The sequence below is a fragment of the Notolepis coatsorum genome (assembly GCF_963971535.1).
Source record: "Notolepis coatsorum genome assembly, chromosome: 9".
In the NCBI taxonomy this organism is placed as follows: domain Eukaryota; kingdom Metazoa; phylum Chordata; class Actinopteri; order Aulopiformes; family Paralepididae; genus Notolepis; species Notolepis coatsorum.
In genome coordinates this window covers 128,844,599-128,862,756 of record NC_140173.1, presented here as the reverse complement: position 1 = coordinate 128,862,756, position 18,158 = coordinate 128,844,599, and the positions used below count along the sequence as shown (strand labels likewise).

The window sequence follows — 18,158 nt, the reverse complement described above, 5'->3', positions numbered from 1 at the left end:
TTCGACAACTGAGACATTACAGCTTTCTTGCATGTTTAACAAATTGGCATTACATGTGAACAAGAGTGTTCAGAATACTTGATTTGTTACCCATTCGCTTAAGTACTTAAGTAATATTTGTGTTACATAATGATACTGTTTTCAACAGAATGTTATTTGTATAGAGCAGGCACCAAGTACTATAAGTATATCACCAGATCATTTTGGGTACTATATTGTCACTACTTTCTGATTTGCAGTTTGGGTATGACATTACATTATGTGCATGTCTCACATAGGGTCTCATTCTTCAAATCATACTAAAAAAAGATGGTTACATCACCATTACACAAGAACACAGAATCTCAACATGCAGCCTAAACATCACAAAAATATGCCTGGGTATATCAATTTAAGTCTGGGACTGGGTACAACATTATATCAATTTGTCTTTTTGCCAATCAAACCTAATATTGACAACTCAATATCCCTCATTAATATATTGTGTCCCCAGAACAAAGGCACTGAAAGGGGACTTGAAATTGCAACTTGAAAGTGCTAGACAAATGGTATTGGTCTTCTAAATACATTAACAAAGCAATTTAAACACTACTCTGTCACTGTAGATGGAGAGTCAAATGGCTTGTATTGTGTTGTTTATCCTTAATGCAAAACTCTTCACTAGGTCCACTTGAAACACAAATCACAAACTTACAGTATGTCATGTGTGACAGGGAAACAAATCCAGTGCCACAAAGGTGAAGAGGTACAACACGGTTTCTCAAAAGAATGTGAATTGAACATGGCTAACTTTGCTTTACTGTTGTAGTGTGTACTGTACTTGTTTAAAAGAGGGTTATGTCCTATGGAGAGAAATACACAATGCTAATTTATTTGTGGAAATACTACCATACCAGGAGAAAAATCAACAGGGATCTGAAGGCTTTGGCCACAAGCACATTTTATGCGACATATTTGACACACCCTCTTTTTAGATTCCACGGTTTCATTCAAAGGTGAAGGGGTGGGTCACATGTGGTGGGATAAAAGGGTGAAAGGTCACTCTTGAGGGAGTAACACTGGCTCATCTATGTGGGGTTAGAGGTCACTCTCTCCGTAGAGGGCGGTGGAGAAGGCGGTGTAGTCTAGCGCCCCCGCTGGTGCTCCAGGGCCACTGTAGGGAGGCATCCTCATGATGCAGTATTCTGCCTGGTCCGGAGGAAGCTCTCTCCTCAGCTCCTCCACCAGGATGTAGATCTGTGACGGTGAGGAAACGCAAGAGGTCAATTGTTAATGTTTCAGAATCCAGGGCTAAACAGTGTTTTATAATGTAGACACTTTGGACACCCAGACACAAAACAATATATATACAGGATAGAGAATGTTCCCAATACTAAAACCCAATATCAAGAGCTATATGTAACATGTCAGAAATCAAAGTGACTCGGTTTTAGATCTCTCAAATGGTGAAACATTGATTATATATCTATCATTTTTGTCTAATGACCAAATGGTCAAAGTCTATCCTGTTGAGTCAAAGTAAATGATCAGATCAGTACTGAGTACTAACTAAAGTTTAGGACCTGGAATATGTAATGGCAGTCAGAAAGTGTCATCGTTGCATCCCTAGGAGAAACAAAGTAAAAGCCCACTAAAGCAGGGCGTGACAACCAGAATGGTGGTGGCTAGAATGAGCTACGGTATAAATTAGGTCATGTATTTTCTGTAGCCATCTTGGTTCTTGTTTTATGGTCTTGGCATTCCAGAACCCACTTGTAAAACAAGACATTTCTCAAGTTGTATCCAGTTCATAAAGAATTTGGCTTCAATGCAGTCAGGGTGGGAAAAACGCACCTTGTCAGCCGCCAGGATCCTAAAGGAAGCCACGACCTGCTCCGCTGTGTCCGTATCAGCCGTCTCTCTGGTCATGAAGTCGATGAAGGATTGAAAGGAGACCAGCCCAGTGGCACTGGGGTCTACCAGCATCATGATGCGGGCAAACTCCACCTCTCCCTGAGAGAGAGAGTGGAGAGAAGAGTTAAAAGACACAAAGCAGTAACATCTTGCGGTTAGATATTGTGGGGGGTAGTCCATGCATTTCCACAGCTTTTGAACCACCCTACCAAGTCATAACCCATGGAGATGAGGCAGGCTCTAAAGTCATCGGTATCCATCGCCCCGTTCTTCTTCTACAGGTGGGAGGTGGGCAGGTCAGATGGGGACCACCATATAGTGTTGAGGGAGGAGAAGGGACACCGGAGGCAGTGGAGGAGAGGAGCAAGTCTAACACAAATGCACGGACACAAACACACAGATACAACCACAGACAGAGAGACACACACGGCACCGAGACACAAAGGTACCAAACACACCACACGTCAACAGACACAAATGAGGACAAGTCGACAGAGAGGAGATACTTTAGGAGACATGTCTACAACAGTGCTGTCACAGGAAACATCCACCCTCTTAAAGTGAGCTAGAATGTGGCCACCCGTGATGTCATTGGGGACACTGGATCCTTGTGTTGTTGTGTTAATTACAGCTCAATGAAACGATAAGGTAGCAGTCCCTTAGACATATTGATAATTTCATGGAGCTGTAATGAACACAACACAAGGATTCAATGTCCCTGATGACATCACCGGTGGCCATATTCTAACTCATTTACTCTCAATAACTGTCAAACTAAATGAATGTGTGCAAACTTTTTTTTGGATGTGTGTGAGATGATGGGCAAAATAAATCAGCATTGTTTTTTTGGTTTAGTGCCCCTTTAATATTATTATGCTAACTCATTTGGGCATCGGTTTCCCAAAGGCAGCATGAAACATTATGGTCCCATTGTGAATGAAAAAGATAATCTTGCTGATTTTGGGTAACCCAGCCAAGAGATAAACGAACTGGCCTTTTTCTGAGCAAAGATCAAGCAGAGATGTGATTTTTCAGGATAGATGGGGAATCTTAGTTTTGTGCACACACCAATTATTAATTTCTAATAGAAATTCCTCTTTTCCTGACGTTTCCCTTGTTTTTTCAGAGTAGGAGTGCTGATCTGGTAGTAACCAGGTCCACTTGTCTTCATGACCTTATTCAAGCTAGCAGACTGAAGCAGACTCTAGAGATCAGTACTCCCACTTTGGGAGCCTTCGTGACTATGGCCCCTGGCGGCCACACTGAAATTGGTTAGTGAAATGTTAGAGGTTAGTACCTGCTTGCCATTGCACACTTGCGCCAGGCTGATGAGACATGCCTTGAACTCCTCGAGTTGCAGTTTACCCATATCGTCCTGATGTTAGAAACATTACACAAACACACACAAACTCACAAGTTACTTTGTGGTAGTGACCCTCACACAAACTAATGGGTGTAAACTAGGGATGTCCGATATTATCGGCATAAAAATGTGATATCGGAAAATATCGGTATCGGTTTAAAAAAATAATAAAAAATTATTATTTTATTTTAAAAAAAATTACATTTCTATAACCTTTATTTACCCAGGCAAGCAAGTAAGAACAAATTCTGATTGTATTTATTGTCAAAAGTATGCATAATGTTGTGTTAATTCCACAACAAGAGATATGTAATATTAATTACCTGAAATTATTCAGTTTTTTGGGGGGGAAAACCCTGCATATATATCGGTATCGGTTGATATCGGTATAGGAAATTAAGAGTTGGACAATATCGGTATATCGGTATCGGTAAAAAAGCCAATATCGAGCATCCCTAGTGTAAACATGATTCATGGCGCATGTGCATGCATAATGCATACACACACAAAAGTCGTGTATCGAAAATAGTATGAAGCTATCACTATTCCATAATACAGTGGGGAAAATACACAGTATTAGTGTGCAAGTATTTATTTTTTTGTTATTTATATTGCAACACAACCCATACAAGGTATTGTTGTAAACAATTCACAACAAATACCTTGGAAGATCCTAAAGCAATGAGACTGAAAAACACTCTGAATGTAAAGCGGATACATTCCCCAGTGCGGTGGCAACTGCTGCATAATATTAATTAAATGTGGATCAAGAGGACTATGAGAGAAGCACTGTACCCGGTCAAAGTGGTTGAAGGAGGACCTGAACTCATTCATCTGCTGCTGGCTGATGCCCTTGGCGTCACGGGTCAGGATCTGGGTCTCGATCTCGTTAATGGTGCGGGCGATGGTGGTGAGGAGAAGCTCCCAGCCCACACGGATGTGCTGTGGGTGGAATGATGACCGGGTCGGCCAGGTCAGCACATTAAATGGCACTCGCTCACTCGTGGAAACATTTAATGAATGATCATTTATAATAGCACTTTTCTAAAGCACTTAACAATGTAGGGTGAAAATTGCCTCCTTCACCACCATTGTGTAGCACCCAACCGTGGGCTACGCAGGCTCAATGGCTAACATACACTGGCACCAGGCACACAACTCCTGAAAGGCTCAGGAGACAGGATTTGACATCAGCCAATTAAGGGGGAGGGATGATTAAGTGGCCTTGATGTCAGACACCAGATTGTGAATTTGGCCAAGAACGTTAGGGAACGTTGACGGTGAATAACACCATGCCAACATTGACCACACATGCCATTGCCACTGAGCTCATTCAGCACCTTCTTGAGATCAAGTGTACTAAAAATCTAAGCAAATCTATGGGTCGGGCCAAATCTCCTCTTTCCAATGGCAGAGTTAAATCTGGATTTAGTACCACCAGGCGCCCGTTTCAGGGCAGCAAAGACCGTGCTCCGACATTTTTCATCAGATTGAGACAGATTGTTTTTTTCATAGACGTTCACAGAAAGGTAAAGAAACAAACTACATTCTATTTTATGGCAATAACGTTCAGGTTTGTTCGATCCGTGAGACATAAGAACGAAAATAACGTTCAAAAAGAATTTCACGCCAGACGGCTCCAAGTTTGACAGAGGCTGGCGTGAGCTGGGTAGTGTAGTTTTATGACATTTTTTTTTATCTACTTTTTCTCCCATTTTTCTATTTTTCTCTCATTCCAATTTCGTATCGTCCAACTCTACCCTCTCCTGTCTCGAACGCTGTTTGGCCATGCCTCCCACAAGCCGGCTGTAATGTGGACGAAGCCATACATTGCACGAGTCCCCTCCAGTACTCGAGGTAGCAGCCGTCGCATCTTTTCACCTGCAAAGCGCAATCTTTCAGCGTCGCGGGTCTGCGCTTTGGAGGGACGCCGCCCCGTCGCTTCCTGATTCTACTGCGCAGGCGCACCAACCGACCTGTAGGAGTCGCTGTCCACAACGTCCGATCCCCACCCATCAGCTTCCCACCCCCTAATACTGCCAAATGTATTAGTATGAACGACCAGCAAAGCTGAATGCAATGCGGAGAGCTGGGCTCGAACCCAGCGTCTCCTGCATTGGTGGTGAGCGCCTTGCCCACTGCACCACCTAGCCGCAGTTTTATGAAATTCTAAAGCCCATCGAAAGCCCTGGGTCTCCTCTCTCTTAGGACTACAAACACGAATGACGGCATAATTTCCTCGCCTCTATATCCAGCGGTTTCCGATGCAATGCACGGAGAATTCTTTAAAGGGGAACTATCTTATAAATGGCCTTTTTGAGTGTTTAGCATTGTTTCCTAGCTATGTGAACTTATATTAATATGATCTATGTCTCTAATTCTCATATTGGCGCATTCTTCCAATTCTCCTCTCACAATATTCACCCTCACTGAACTGAGTCATCTGAAAATGTGCTGATTTGTGATGTCAGAGAGACACCGCTGCATGATAATGTGGCTGTGTGGCATCAGGTACATGATGAGCTGCACACAGTGGTTGGAGCCCAGGCTCAAAACGGCTTAAGATCTTGAGGTAGAAAAATGCTGTTTTTGAGGACTTGATTAGAAATACAAAACAATGAATAAAAAAAATTAAAAAAACAGAGGTGTTCCATAGACTCACAGGAATTGTGTAAAAGTGCCCAAATAGTGAAAGAAATAGTAAAATAGTTTCCCTTTAAACTCATATTTCACTAATAACACTTAAAATCATTGGTAAACAAATGTAGTGCTGAAAATATACACTTTGACTGATAGGGTTAGGCCGGATCTTTACTCTTGGCTACTGTACATTTGAAAAAGAAACACAACATTAATACGGACTGTATAGAGTGTTTGCACCGACGTCACGATTTTGGTCAGTAATCCGGATGCGCGGACATTACGGAGATACTGGGATTTAAACATCAGAATGGATTGCACGCTGAATGTTTGATTTAAGTTGACTTTTTAGGATGTCTAAACCACAGAAAAGAGAGGGAAGAGGAGAGAGGGGTGTTCGCCTCCTTTTTTGCACTCTTCTCCCTGATTTGTAATAGCTTTTGGCAATCTGAAGTACTCCAAATGCTTTTCCTGGTCCGACCGATTAGTACAGCCAAAAACACGGCAATAATTGACCATTTTGAGCAACAATGACCAGGAACAGTTGCTAGTTCGCTTGCGTTGGATACGCTCAGTATCTCCCAAATGGCCGACTTCCGGTTTGATGACGCGCCGTGAAAACACTCTATTGATCTATTTATGACGAGCGACAGCAGGGTCCCCAGGGGGACCTAATGGCTTAACAGGTGACCGAATTCCATCGGGACCTCAGTTTAACGTCTCATCCTAAGGACGGCACTCGCAACTCATACGGTGTCCCTAATACGGTTACACCTGTGTTTACCCGTTGATGCCAAATCAAAATGTCTGCTGTGAAAAGGGCTGTACTACTGTATAACGTTAGATGGTTCCCCCAGAATTGCGTTGTTCGGGGAACAGCTTGGACTGCAGTTGATATCCTGTTGCAGTGTTTTCTAATATCAACAACTGACAGGAAATCAAATGATTATATGTTCATTTAGAATGTTGTCAAGTTGAAACTGCAAACACATGTGTGTAAATGCATGTGAGCATGTTGTAGCGCGGCCGTGTGTCCACCGCTGTACCTCCATGGTGTAGTTGGTGTGTTTGTTGTCGAACACCAGCGACTCCTGGATGAGTTGGTGGTCTCCTTCCAGCTTATCGATGTTGGGCTTGTAGGTGACGATGACATGCTCGCCCTGCTTCAGCTGGGTCATCTGGTCCTCAAGAGCACCGGTCACCTCCAGGGAGCAGCGTCCAATCTCCTGTCAGGACAGTGAACAACAGTGAGTCAACTTCCTGGTTTCGTGACCGATTGTTGTTATTACAGTCAATGATGGCCTAAGGACCATGTTCTGTTTTGTCTATTGACATGTAACATTACAACAAAGTAAATGTTTTCATTATTTTACTTGGTAATTCAAATAGTAGCTTTTCATGTCCTGATATATTTATACAGTATTTATCCATATCTAATTGGGTATACATTTACAAAACAATTCCATTGTTCCCCTTTCCCAGATTTATAAGAATACTTCTTTACAAAAATGTACATGTAAGAAAGCATGTTCCATTAATATTCATTTGTCATGCAAACTCACAATTAATATAATTATGAGGTAAGAAATGTGATTAAAGTATTTAGATTTTTATCTAATAATTACCTTAAAGGTATAATGAGTAGAATTATCAACAAAAGAAAATGTATAGACTCAAACATAATCCCTCTCAATCATCACTTAACCCTTTCACTGCCACACTACCAAATGGTTAACCCTTTCACTGCGACAATACAGAAGGTTAACCCTTTCACTGCCACTGCCCACACAACAGCAGCCTCGATTTTCTTTCTTTCTTTTGGTTTTGCTGTATTCTGGACTTTTATGAGCATCAACCTTTGGGCAGTGAGTGCACGTTATTGCGTCATGTATCCCCTCCCTACTTGCCATTTCCCCACAGGGAATGCACCCGATTGGTTAAATGCATTGCTAGTGGGCGGTCTGAGGTTCTCTGTTCCCGTTTTCAAAAAGAACAATTGTCTCTTTTCCTACCCAAAAGGTACACTTTTAGCAGTAAAATGTCTATGATGTTGCTAGATGGAGTCATATTTGATCCGCAATGCCTAGTTTGAAAGCTGTATCAGTCAACATCAAATAATGATGTTTCAGCTTATATAAAACACATTGTTTTGGTGCTGCTCTAGTGACATTGAATTGCAAAAGATCGTATTTTTTTTTATCTCATTGATTATTTTTTTATATAGAAGGTATGTTGATGTAAAATTACCCAAAATGAACTGTGAAAATAATGACTGAAGCCCTTTGATCTCTATCCCCCTAGATATCAACAGAGTCGAACCATCTGCTTCTCTGAGGGATTGCATTATAAATAATAATAATAATTTATAATTTAGGACCTGCTCCGAGGTCATCAATCGGCACACATGCGATGCATGCATGCAATTCGTATCTGCGATTAACCCATCCCGTCGTCCTTCCCCCCCAAGGGCAGCCGGGAGCAGACAGGCGTCAACGTGAGCCGCGCCAGGGGACCAATCCAAGTGCTCCTGTCCGTCTTCGTCAAGGACGCCACAGCGTTAGCGATCTATTGTTGTGCATGTTTTTCCATTGGGTTTATCTTATCGGGGGGGGGAAACCCTTGCGAGCACGGGGAGAACATGCAAACTCCACACAGAAAGGCCTGGGAGATACCCCACCTGGGTAACTGGCATCATGGAAACCTGGTCCCCAAGCGGGAATCGAACCCTGGACCTTCTTGCTGTGAGGCGACAGTGTTAACCACTACACCACCGTGCCGCTACTACTCAGATTACTGTACTGTTACTGTATGTCAGTTAAAGGATATCAGCTAGCTAGTCCACAAAATAATTTTATGAAACTAGTTTGCTACAATTTAGTTAATTTTAGTGGTACAAAAACACTTTATTTATCACCTACTAGCACGGGTTAGCCACACACTCCTACGCAGAGCTTCCTCTATGCCCGTATGCTCTGTACCACACCCGGATAACTGTAACCTATTGCCTCTTATCTTTTTCTTCCATCCCCCGTGATCATTGCACTGCCCTACTGTCCTTCTGTGGAGGGTGTAGATGAACACATGCCTCCTCCAATACATGTGGAGTCGCCAGCCGATTGTTTTCACCCGACGGCAAGGAGTTTCACTGGGAGAGCGTAATGCACGCATGCAGAGGTTCACTCCATCTCCCCCAGATCCCCTCCCTGCTGAACAGACTCCCCACCGGCTTACGGCAGCATAACTTTGAATTGGGTGTATACAGAGTATCACAAAAAAACAAGAATTAAGCTTTATTTATTTATCATTTATGAATTATGCAGTGTGGTAGGTATCAGAAAAGTAAACAAACTATCTTTTCTGCACAAGGAATCCTTACTTTTAGGGCTGTGTTCATCGTGGTTTCTGTGGACACAGTGAATCATCAAGGCTGCACAGACGGAGTGAACTTTGTTCAATTCATTTTCAATTCTTATTTATAAAAGAGACAAAAATATGGGGAGAACAATATTATAATAGTATTTATCCAATATGTTAAGGGACAATAATATAAGTATAGGTAGCACCGGGAAGTTTACTTCCTCTTTGGGTAAAGATGTTTGAGAGTGGAACACAAGTGGAACGTCGTCCAACTTTCTGCTTAGAAGTGTGGGTCTCCCATAGCAACTGATCACCCTGGTCTCATGAATCTGTTTAGATTTGAAAGATTTATGTATTAGGAGGATACTAACTTGCCATCTCCTTTCAATGAACAGAGGGACATGCCCCCCTCATCATACTGAGAGGTTTGATTGATTGATTGATTGAAAACTTTATTAACAGATTGCAGAATGGGTACAATACAGTACAGCTCAATACACACAATTGTTAAGGGGATGCAGACCAGAGAAAGACTTTCGTCTTGTTTACATCAGGGTCCCCCATTTTCAATTCATCAGGACATATATGACATACATGACATACAGATAGTCAGTACTGCTACATCTATACATTTATGACATACCAGATTTGCAAATACAGTACTGTTTGTGATACAGAAGGAGTCAAGAAAAGGGAGTATATACATTTGACGTAGAAACTGTACATTGGAGGAGGTTGGGTGGGGGGGGTTGGGTACATTGGGATATTGACAACCATACTGGGTAATTTACATTGGAGGTGGTTGGGGGGGGGGGGCACACTGTATAAACAAGCAAAACTGTACATTGAGGGGGGGGGGGGGGAGACACTGTATAAACAAACAAAATTGTACATTGGACTATTGACAAAACCATACTAGGTAAATGACTGTACATTGGAGGGGGTTGGGTTAGTATATTTACAGGGGCCAGTGTTGAATTGCAGTCTCCCGTAGGTGTCCCTTGAGAGAGGTTTTGAAAGTGGGTAGTGATCCACATTCCTTTACAGCTTTGGGTAGGGCGTTCCACATTGATGTGGCATAATTGCGAAACGTGTTTAGTTCCTTATTTGAGCCGAATCTGGGTTTAACATGATTTGTGGAGCTCCCTCTGGTGTTGTGATCGTGGTATTCACTGACCTTTGGGAAGTATTTTGACATGTACATGGGTACCTTGGTCGTGTAGTGTATCTTGTAGACCAGGCCCATTGCAAGTTGCTGTACTCTGTCGTCTACTCTAAGCCATCCTAGGTTGTCAAAGTGGGCAGGGGTGAGGTGGGTTCTAGGAGTAAGGTCAAGCAGTAGTCTGACCAGTTTGTTTTGAGATGTTTGTAATTTTGTTTTTAGCGCCTTTGAGGTGCTTTGGTACCATGAGGTGCAAGCATAGTCGTAGTACCCCTCTAACCACAGGTGGCTGTGCTTAGAGAGGGTGCACTAAAACACTTATGTTCTTATGTACCCCAGTTGCTATTGCATGTACATATTTGTGTTTTATTACACATACTGTACATACCAACTATTTTGCCTGTTTTATTCTCCACCCATCGATCATCCATAGCAACACTACTATCACCGACATCCAAGAAGGGGGATCCCCCCTTGAACGGCCCTTCTAAGGTTCCTCCACATTGCCTGTGGTGCTTTTTTTTTTTCTATTGCTGGGTTTTTTGTTAGTTTTTCCTTACCTTCGCTGGGAGTGTTGTTTTGGATTTCATGATGGGTTTTTTGTTCTTGATTTATTGTGACGTTTCTTCTTGACTTGTTAAACATTAACGAGTGATTGCGGGCTCTAGAAATACCGGTACATTTGATTTGATTTGATTTGACCTGTACATCTGAAGCTGAAAGGAATTACACTACTGACATTAACATTCACCAATAAGCTTTTTCTGACATCATTGTACTGGCTCTTTGAAAATATGGGGTGTGCCTCTAAACATTCATATGCTGTGTTCTTAACACTTTGAGCGCCGGCCGTGTTTTCCTTTTTACCCCCTTGAATGCCACGGTCCACGGCCAATGTTAACGTTAATATCGCCTAATCTATGTTTTAAATTATGGCTATGTGTCTAATCTGCCCGTCGCTTATCAAAGACTCATTTTCCAGTCAACATTGGCAAGGCAGATTGTATTTTTATCGCTTCATTTCCGTTTGATAGCATTTTGAAAATCACCCGTTTTCCCGGGGAAAAACAACCCATGCCTATGATAATCGCCTTTTACTGGAATATTCCAGAACGTTGTCATTTGTCGGCCTATTTATGAATCGTTTTCAAATAAACGCTAGATGATCGATAGTATATGTGTGCGCACGCACGCTCGTGCCGTGCGCTGATAATCGCTGCTGTTATTTCCTCATGGCTTTTACAGTCAAAACAGCTATATCACATATCACATAAACGCTTATATCTCTGTGAAAACGAGTCTGATTATCCTAACACTGATAACATAGATTCCTTACATGAGGTCAGATGGTATCCAAATGGTTTATTCCAATTTCCGATCGCCATTCGAAAAAATCGATAAATGTATTGATCAACCGTGTATACAGTAGAACACATGATCCGCGCGGCTCAGAGGCTCCAGAATGAACTCTGGTAGACCCCGGCTGCATCAGTGAGAAGTAAAATGTGGAGTCAGAAATCCGTTCTCCCATTCACTTTCATTGAGTCCATTCCAAAAGGGTGATTTACCATCTGGGAGACGATAGGGGGCGCTTTTTTCACATCTGAGCGCCGGCGGTCCCTGGATCTCCAACGGTAGGCTCGCGTGATGCAATATGATTTCAGATCGCTAATAAAAACAAATAAAAAAAATACCCGAGAAAAGCTGTGACGTGGCATTCAACGGTCGGGTCGTAAACCAGAGAAAAGCCGTGAGTGGCGCTCAAAGTGTTAATGTGTAGTATTTATCTTCCAGAGAAATGTCTGGGTGTTTTAAACATTTTTTAAAGGCTCTGGAGCCCCTGACCTCCATCCTGGTCTGTATCCAGGGTCCGATGAGGTTGGCCTGGGCAGCAAACTGCCGTCTCAGCCTTTCATGGGCATGTTGATGGGCCATCTCCTCCTGCAGGGAGCCATCTCTCTGGGGAACCAGCTTCTTCACCTAGGGAACACCACACAGGCACGCACACACACACACACACACACACACACACACACACACACACGATGAATGCGTGCACATACGCATGCGCACACACATTGAATGCTTTATTTGAATCCACAGATCAAATCACACAATGCATAGGATTCAAATATTACAGAGGTTCTATACTCTTACAAGGACATCTTCTCTGCTGACCACCACCCCCCTCCTAACCACCACACACACACACACACACACACACACACACACACACACACACACACACACACACGCACACAGAGTCTCATTAGAATATTCAGCAGCCAACTTCTCCTAGAGACAGACATTTTCAATCAAACAGAAAAGTGTCTGACTGTGTAAACTGTCAGTTCAGATTTTATAAAAAAAAAAAAAATGCTCAACTCTCCCTCTCTGGTTTCAACCGTGTGCCGAATTCTTCGAGTAATAATCCGCAAATATTGATTCATCGGCACAGAAACTCCAGTTACACTTTGTCAACGTCATGACGACGAGTAGGAGAAGTGGGAAGGTTCAAGGCCGATGCTGAATCACCTTGTCCCACTTGCAGAGCAGCTCCTCGGTGGTGGTGGTGCTGTAGGGGTTGCTGATGTTGGCCTTGATGCCGTAGCTCTGGGAAATCTTCTGCACCTCGTTGTTGATCCCCAGGATGGCCAGCCTCTCTCCATCTGCCTCGGGGAGGGTAGCTTTGAACTGCTCGTGGGCCGCGATCAAACTCTGAGAGGAAGGGAGGGAACCACATGTGATAAGAGATTTGAGGAGATTCGTCAGCGAATGTGGCTATTTTCATTCTTGTGAATGTGGCTTCTTTCTCCGAAGCCAGGGACACCGAGACGTGTTTCTGGAAGAAACATAAGGAGCCACGTTAGGAAAACACTTTACATGCACACCGACTATTCTGATCATTAAGAAAATGAAATCATTAATATGGCCTATCTCCTATAAAACCTTTATATGACATCTGTTCTTCCACACCTCACACTCATTTATATGTCTGTTTTATATGTCTGCACTTTATGCTCATTTTATGCCTGTCCTTTTTATATTTTTGTATGAAAGGTAAAGTTATTATTATTATCCCAAATGTAAATGTGTTTTGGAAATAGAGCCTTTTTACCGGCTTAAATACACATACAATTCTAATTTCACCCACAAGTAAAGACTGTTTGTTGAGCAATATTATATGAATAACTCATCTTCCAAAATGTCAGATTCAAATGTCACCTTCACATTCTCTGTCTTTAAATCAGTCTAATTAGGTGAACAATCATAGAAGGTGTTGACTGGTTAACACGCTGAACGACTCTTCCAGTCAATACTGTCAATCACTGCCAGCTGTCCATCATTACCTAATCAGACTGGGATTGGTCACAGACTACTTCCTGTTTCATATTAATTGACTCTCTGGAGGCTGCTATACAGTTACGGCTCACTGGCACAATGGGCACCATGACCGCTTTGATCCTCGCCAGGTAAGAACTGATTTAATGTTAGACTGTTTTCTTAAGTTCTTATTTCTAATCATTTTAATGTTTTTGTACATTCAATGAGCTTGATTCTTGACTTTTTTTTTCTTACAATAGGTGCCTCCTTGTTTTACTAGTGGGCCAGAATGCACTCTGCTTTGTTATTCCTGGAAAAGGTAATGTGCTGCACAACTAAAATATATATACCGCTACACTAATGTGCTTTATCAATACCAGATATATCAGTTTACTTAAAGCTTAACACTGTTTCCCTTAGGTTGGACACGACATGCTCAACCCCATGAGCCAACTAAAGAGGATGGTTTAACTCTACACTTGTCATGGGAAGAAGATGATTCTCATTCAGCTGATTCTGAGGCTTATTCACACTTGCCATGGGAAGAAGATGACTCTCATTCAGCTGATTCTGATACAGAGTTTGATTATCCACACTTGCCATTGGAAGATCATTCTCATTCAGCTGAATCTGGGGGTTCTGTTCCAGGCTCCTCTGGTGTGTCTAAGAGTAGTGCCGCTTCTGACTGGGGTCCTGAAGGTGCTGGGGAAACTTCACCTATGATCACTGATATCACCACTGATCCTCATACAGCTGAGATGCATTGTGATGATGATCTACCACAGCCAGGTGAGCTGACTCATTTTGAGTCTTCCTTTGAAGGTGCTCATAATGAGGAGGAATCTGTGGAACGAGGTTTCATTCCACCACCTCCATGCCCCGGTGGACCTCCATGCCCCATGTATCTAGAAGCGAAGGCTGCACCTCATGAACGAGGACCTGCACTTCCCTCTAATCTGAAGCCTGAGGAAGAGTATGCCAGTCAACCTGATTCTCTGGAGCTAATGTGGATCCCACGGCCACCGATTTACCCAGAGTACCATCCTGGTACCTTCACACACTACGAGTCCGACTACAACCATGGTACCGACTACTGGAAAGAAGTGCACTATGAACGTTCCGATCATCCTCTTGCTGCTCCATCCCATCTGGATGTCCAAACTTACGATCCCTCTCTGAGCTCAGGATATAACCAGGAACCGCAGCAGAAGCATGACAACCCAACTTATCCTTCACCTGGACTCGTCAACATGCCACCTGGGAGACGGATGAAAGGTGGCTCAAAGTAGGCTTGGTTTTTATGACTTACGTAATACTTGTTCACTTGCTGTTTTGACTTGTAACCATACTGATTCCTCTTTTTCTCTCCATTAGGTGAAGATGCTGCAACCACTTGAAGCTGCAGTTTTCAAATAAAACTCTGATCCTTGCCAACACTCTGAATTGTGGCTATTTCTTGGTTTACTTTAGAATATAGTTTTACAGGTACAACGGGTCTGCAAAGGTATTTGCATATTGGGATTTTGTGCCACCCACTGACGGTTGGTTCAAGTTCCTCACCTACACAATGGGCCATACTACCTACATATGCTTTTAGAACCTACTGGTCGGTCAAATAGGCTCCTTCTGTCCAGTAGGGATCTTTGCTCTCTACCGGGTGTCATGGAAATGTCGTCTTGCATGGTAGCAATAAATATCTGCAATTAATGGTTAGGTGTTTAATTTAGTTAACTCTATTTAGTAACTTAACTCGTTTATTGCTACCATTTCTCCAGGGAATGACTTGCCTCAAACATGAGATTGCAAATTGGTCTCTAAATTACATATGAATTTACTTGGCTCATTGACTTCACAAGCTGGTAAGATGTAGTTTTTCAGTCACAAATGCAGGCTGTTGTACTCCTGTCCCACATTGTCGTTACACCTGTCATAGTTCCTATAGTCAGATTCACCCATTGGCTGAGAGTACCTGGATTCTTTATTTGAATTTATGTAAAGGCATATTTATTTTTATTGTCCATTGACGCGGTGTGATGCTGCAAAGCCTCACCTAGACTCTGGTTGTCGGCTCTCTGCCAATGGTTTACAACATGGCAGTGCCAGAGTAAACCTCATTGTAGTTGATAAACCTATGGTTTAACGCCCCCACACAGCTAATCTCTTGGTTACATCAATATTGTTCTGTCGGAACGGTCTTTGTAGAGTAGTATTTGATGTTCGCTAGTGACCATCTCAAACGGTGGTGTTAATGAGGAAGTATTTAAAACGTTTGGTATTTGGTGAAACGTCTGGCCAGAGCCGACCCATTTTTCACTACCGCCAACTGTCTGTCTCTGGGGAAGGAGAATCCCAATGCATAATATATAATATTAATACTTGGTGAATTTTTAAAGAGACTAGTCATAGCTGTAGAAGCTCATTATAATGTTTTGATAACTTTTAACGGCTTGCAGAATGGGTACAGTACGCCTCATACAAACTGCTAAGAGGATGCAGATCAGACTTTGGTTCCCTGATTAAAGATGCAAATTCTATACTTGCACAAACCACAACATGGTTTCAGATTTCATTAAATATTAAATCTAATTATGATTTTCAGAAATAAAAACAAAATATTAAAAACGTGACTCTAAATTACATAATGAATGATATTGAAATTAGAGCGGCCGGTTAGCGCAGCGGACTATGCGTCTGTCTGCCGCCGCAGATACACTGGTATCGAATCCAGCTGTCCCTCCGGCTTGGGCGGTCGTCATACTGACACAATTGCCGGTGGGTGGTATTCTGGTCGTTGTAAACAGTGACTCCTACAGGTCGGTCAGGGCGCCTGCACAGCGAGGGAAGGAACTGGGTAAGGTAGTGTGATCCTCCCACGCGTTACACTTCCCCGGTGAGAGTCCTCGCTGTCGGGTGAAAAGAGGCTGCTGGCTGTCTCCTATGTATCGGAGGAAGCATCTCATAGACTTCAGGGCTCCCTAGACCGACCAGTGGGGGGCACATGCGCGCAACGACCAGGAAGGGAAGGGGGGAATTGGCATAACGACAAAATTGGGATGGGAGGAAAATACAGAAAAATAGGAGGAGAAAAAGTGGATAAAAAAAATGATATTGAAATTAAACAGGTGTCGCATGCTAAATTCTTAGGTGTCATTGTTGATGAAGGCCTTACATGGAAAAAGCATTGAGCTAGTTTGCAGAAGTTATGACATCATATGGCATTAGAAGGATTTCTTCTCTTATGAATCGCTCCTGTCTTTTGACACTTTATTATAGATTGATATACCCATATTTATCGTATTGTAATATTATTTGGGCCAGTACTTTTCCTACTTCTCTTCATAAACCTTTTATATTGCAAAATAAATTCATAAGGCCATTACTTCTAATCACCTTGAACCATCTGCTCCTTTTTTAAGCAACTTAAAATACTATCAATCTTTATCAATGTATACCAGATATGTATTTTTATGTTTAACTGCTCATTTAGATTTATTTCCTATTTTCCATATTTTTTTCATATCAAACTCCAGTATTCATTCATATCCAACAAGGCAATCTAATAATATTCATCGTAATTTCTTCTGCACAACATTAGGTCAGTTCAGTATAAGATTTAGAGGTCCTACAATTTGGAATTCAAAACCCTCCATAATAAAAAGAATTTTCTCATCTATTTCATCACTCAAATCCAAGCTTAAATATACATTGTTAAATTAATATCTTCAATCTCATAAAACCATTAATGTCACTTTGTTTTACAGTTTCATGTTAATTTATTTTGACTAATTATTGTTTATTTTAATTTTATTATTATTACTTTGATTATTATTGTTATTATTATCTTAATATTATGAAAATAGGTTTTATGAACTTATTTCACTTTACTTTTTGTGTTTTTTTTTTATCCAGTGATTTAATGAGTTGAGGTCCCGTATAGGCCCATCTGGGTCTCTTGCCTCTACTCAGCACTTACACTTTCTGTCATGGTCAATGTTTCGATTTTTTTTTACTGTTTTGCTGAAATGGTGAGAAATAAATAAATAAATAAAAATACATTCGTCTTGTTTACATCAGGGTCCTCCATTTTCAATTCAATTCATACCTTTTTTTACCCAGGGCCAGTGCATATTAATCAACATCTTCAGTTTCCATGTAAATGTGCCAGAATTAGCTAATGAGCTAGTTTTCATCTGTCTGACAGTTGAAGGGACATGATGTGCAGGTGGAGGGGCGTCTTGCTCCACTCATGGCAGGAATGAAGTGTTACTACATTTTGTAGCCTGGACAGCAGCACTTGCAGACTTTGTCCACTAGGATGCAGGTGTAGGCGTCTCTTGAGTGGCCTTCTAGTTTAATTCACAACTGCAAATATACGGGCTGTCCAAAAACACAACCCTTTACCCCTTCTTGCAACACTAA

General features: G+C 42.0%; 1 protein-coding gene across 8 annotated transcripts in view; it reads right to left on the bottom strand.

The window, feature by feature from the left end:
- Nucleotides 1–936: 936 nt before the first annotated feature.
- The window catches only part of actn2b (actinin, alpha 2b), a gene marked incomplete at its 5' end in the record, with an annotated part of 61,445 nt that continues 44,223 nt past the window's right edge, over nucleotides 937–18,158 (bottom strand). For 2 of the 8 annotated variants that reach the window (XM_084322257.1, XM_084322259.1), the window contains 8 exons: nucleotides 937–1,236; nucleotides 1,834–1,992; nucleotides 2,103–2,168; nucleotides 3,191–3,268; nucleotides 4,052–4,198; nucleotides 6,943–7,122; nucleotides 12,261–12,395; nucleotides 12,951–13,133. In XM_084322257.1, coding sequence (XP_084178383.1) covers nucleotides 1,078–1,236; nucleotides 1,834–1,992; nucleotides 2,103–2,168; nucleotides 3,191–3,268; nucleotides 4,052–4,198; nucleotides 6,943–7,122; nucleotides 12,261–12,395; nucleotides 12,951–13,133 — 1,107 coding nt within the window. In that variant the 3' untranslated portion in view covers nucleotides 937–1,077. The remainder of the gene's footprint in view (nucleotides 1,237–1,833; nucleotides 1,993–2,102; nucleotides 2,169–3,190; nucleotides 3,269–4,051; nucleotides 4,199–6,942; nucleotides 7,123–12,260; nucleotides 12,396–12,950; nucleotides 13,134–18,158) is intronic. The other 6 variants (XM_084322258.1, XM_084322256.1, XM_084322261.1 and 3 more) reach the window with 6 other exon arrangements.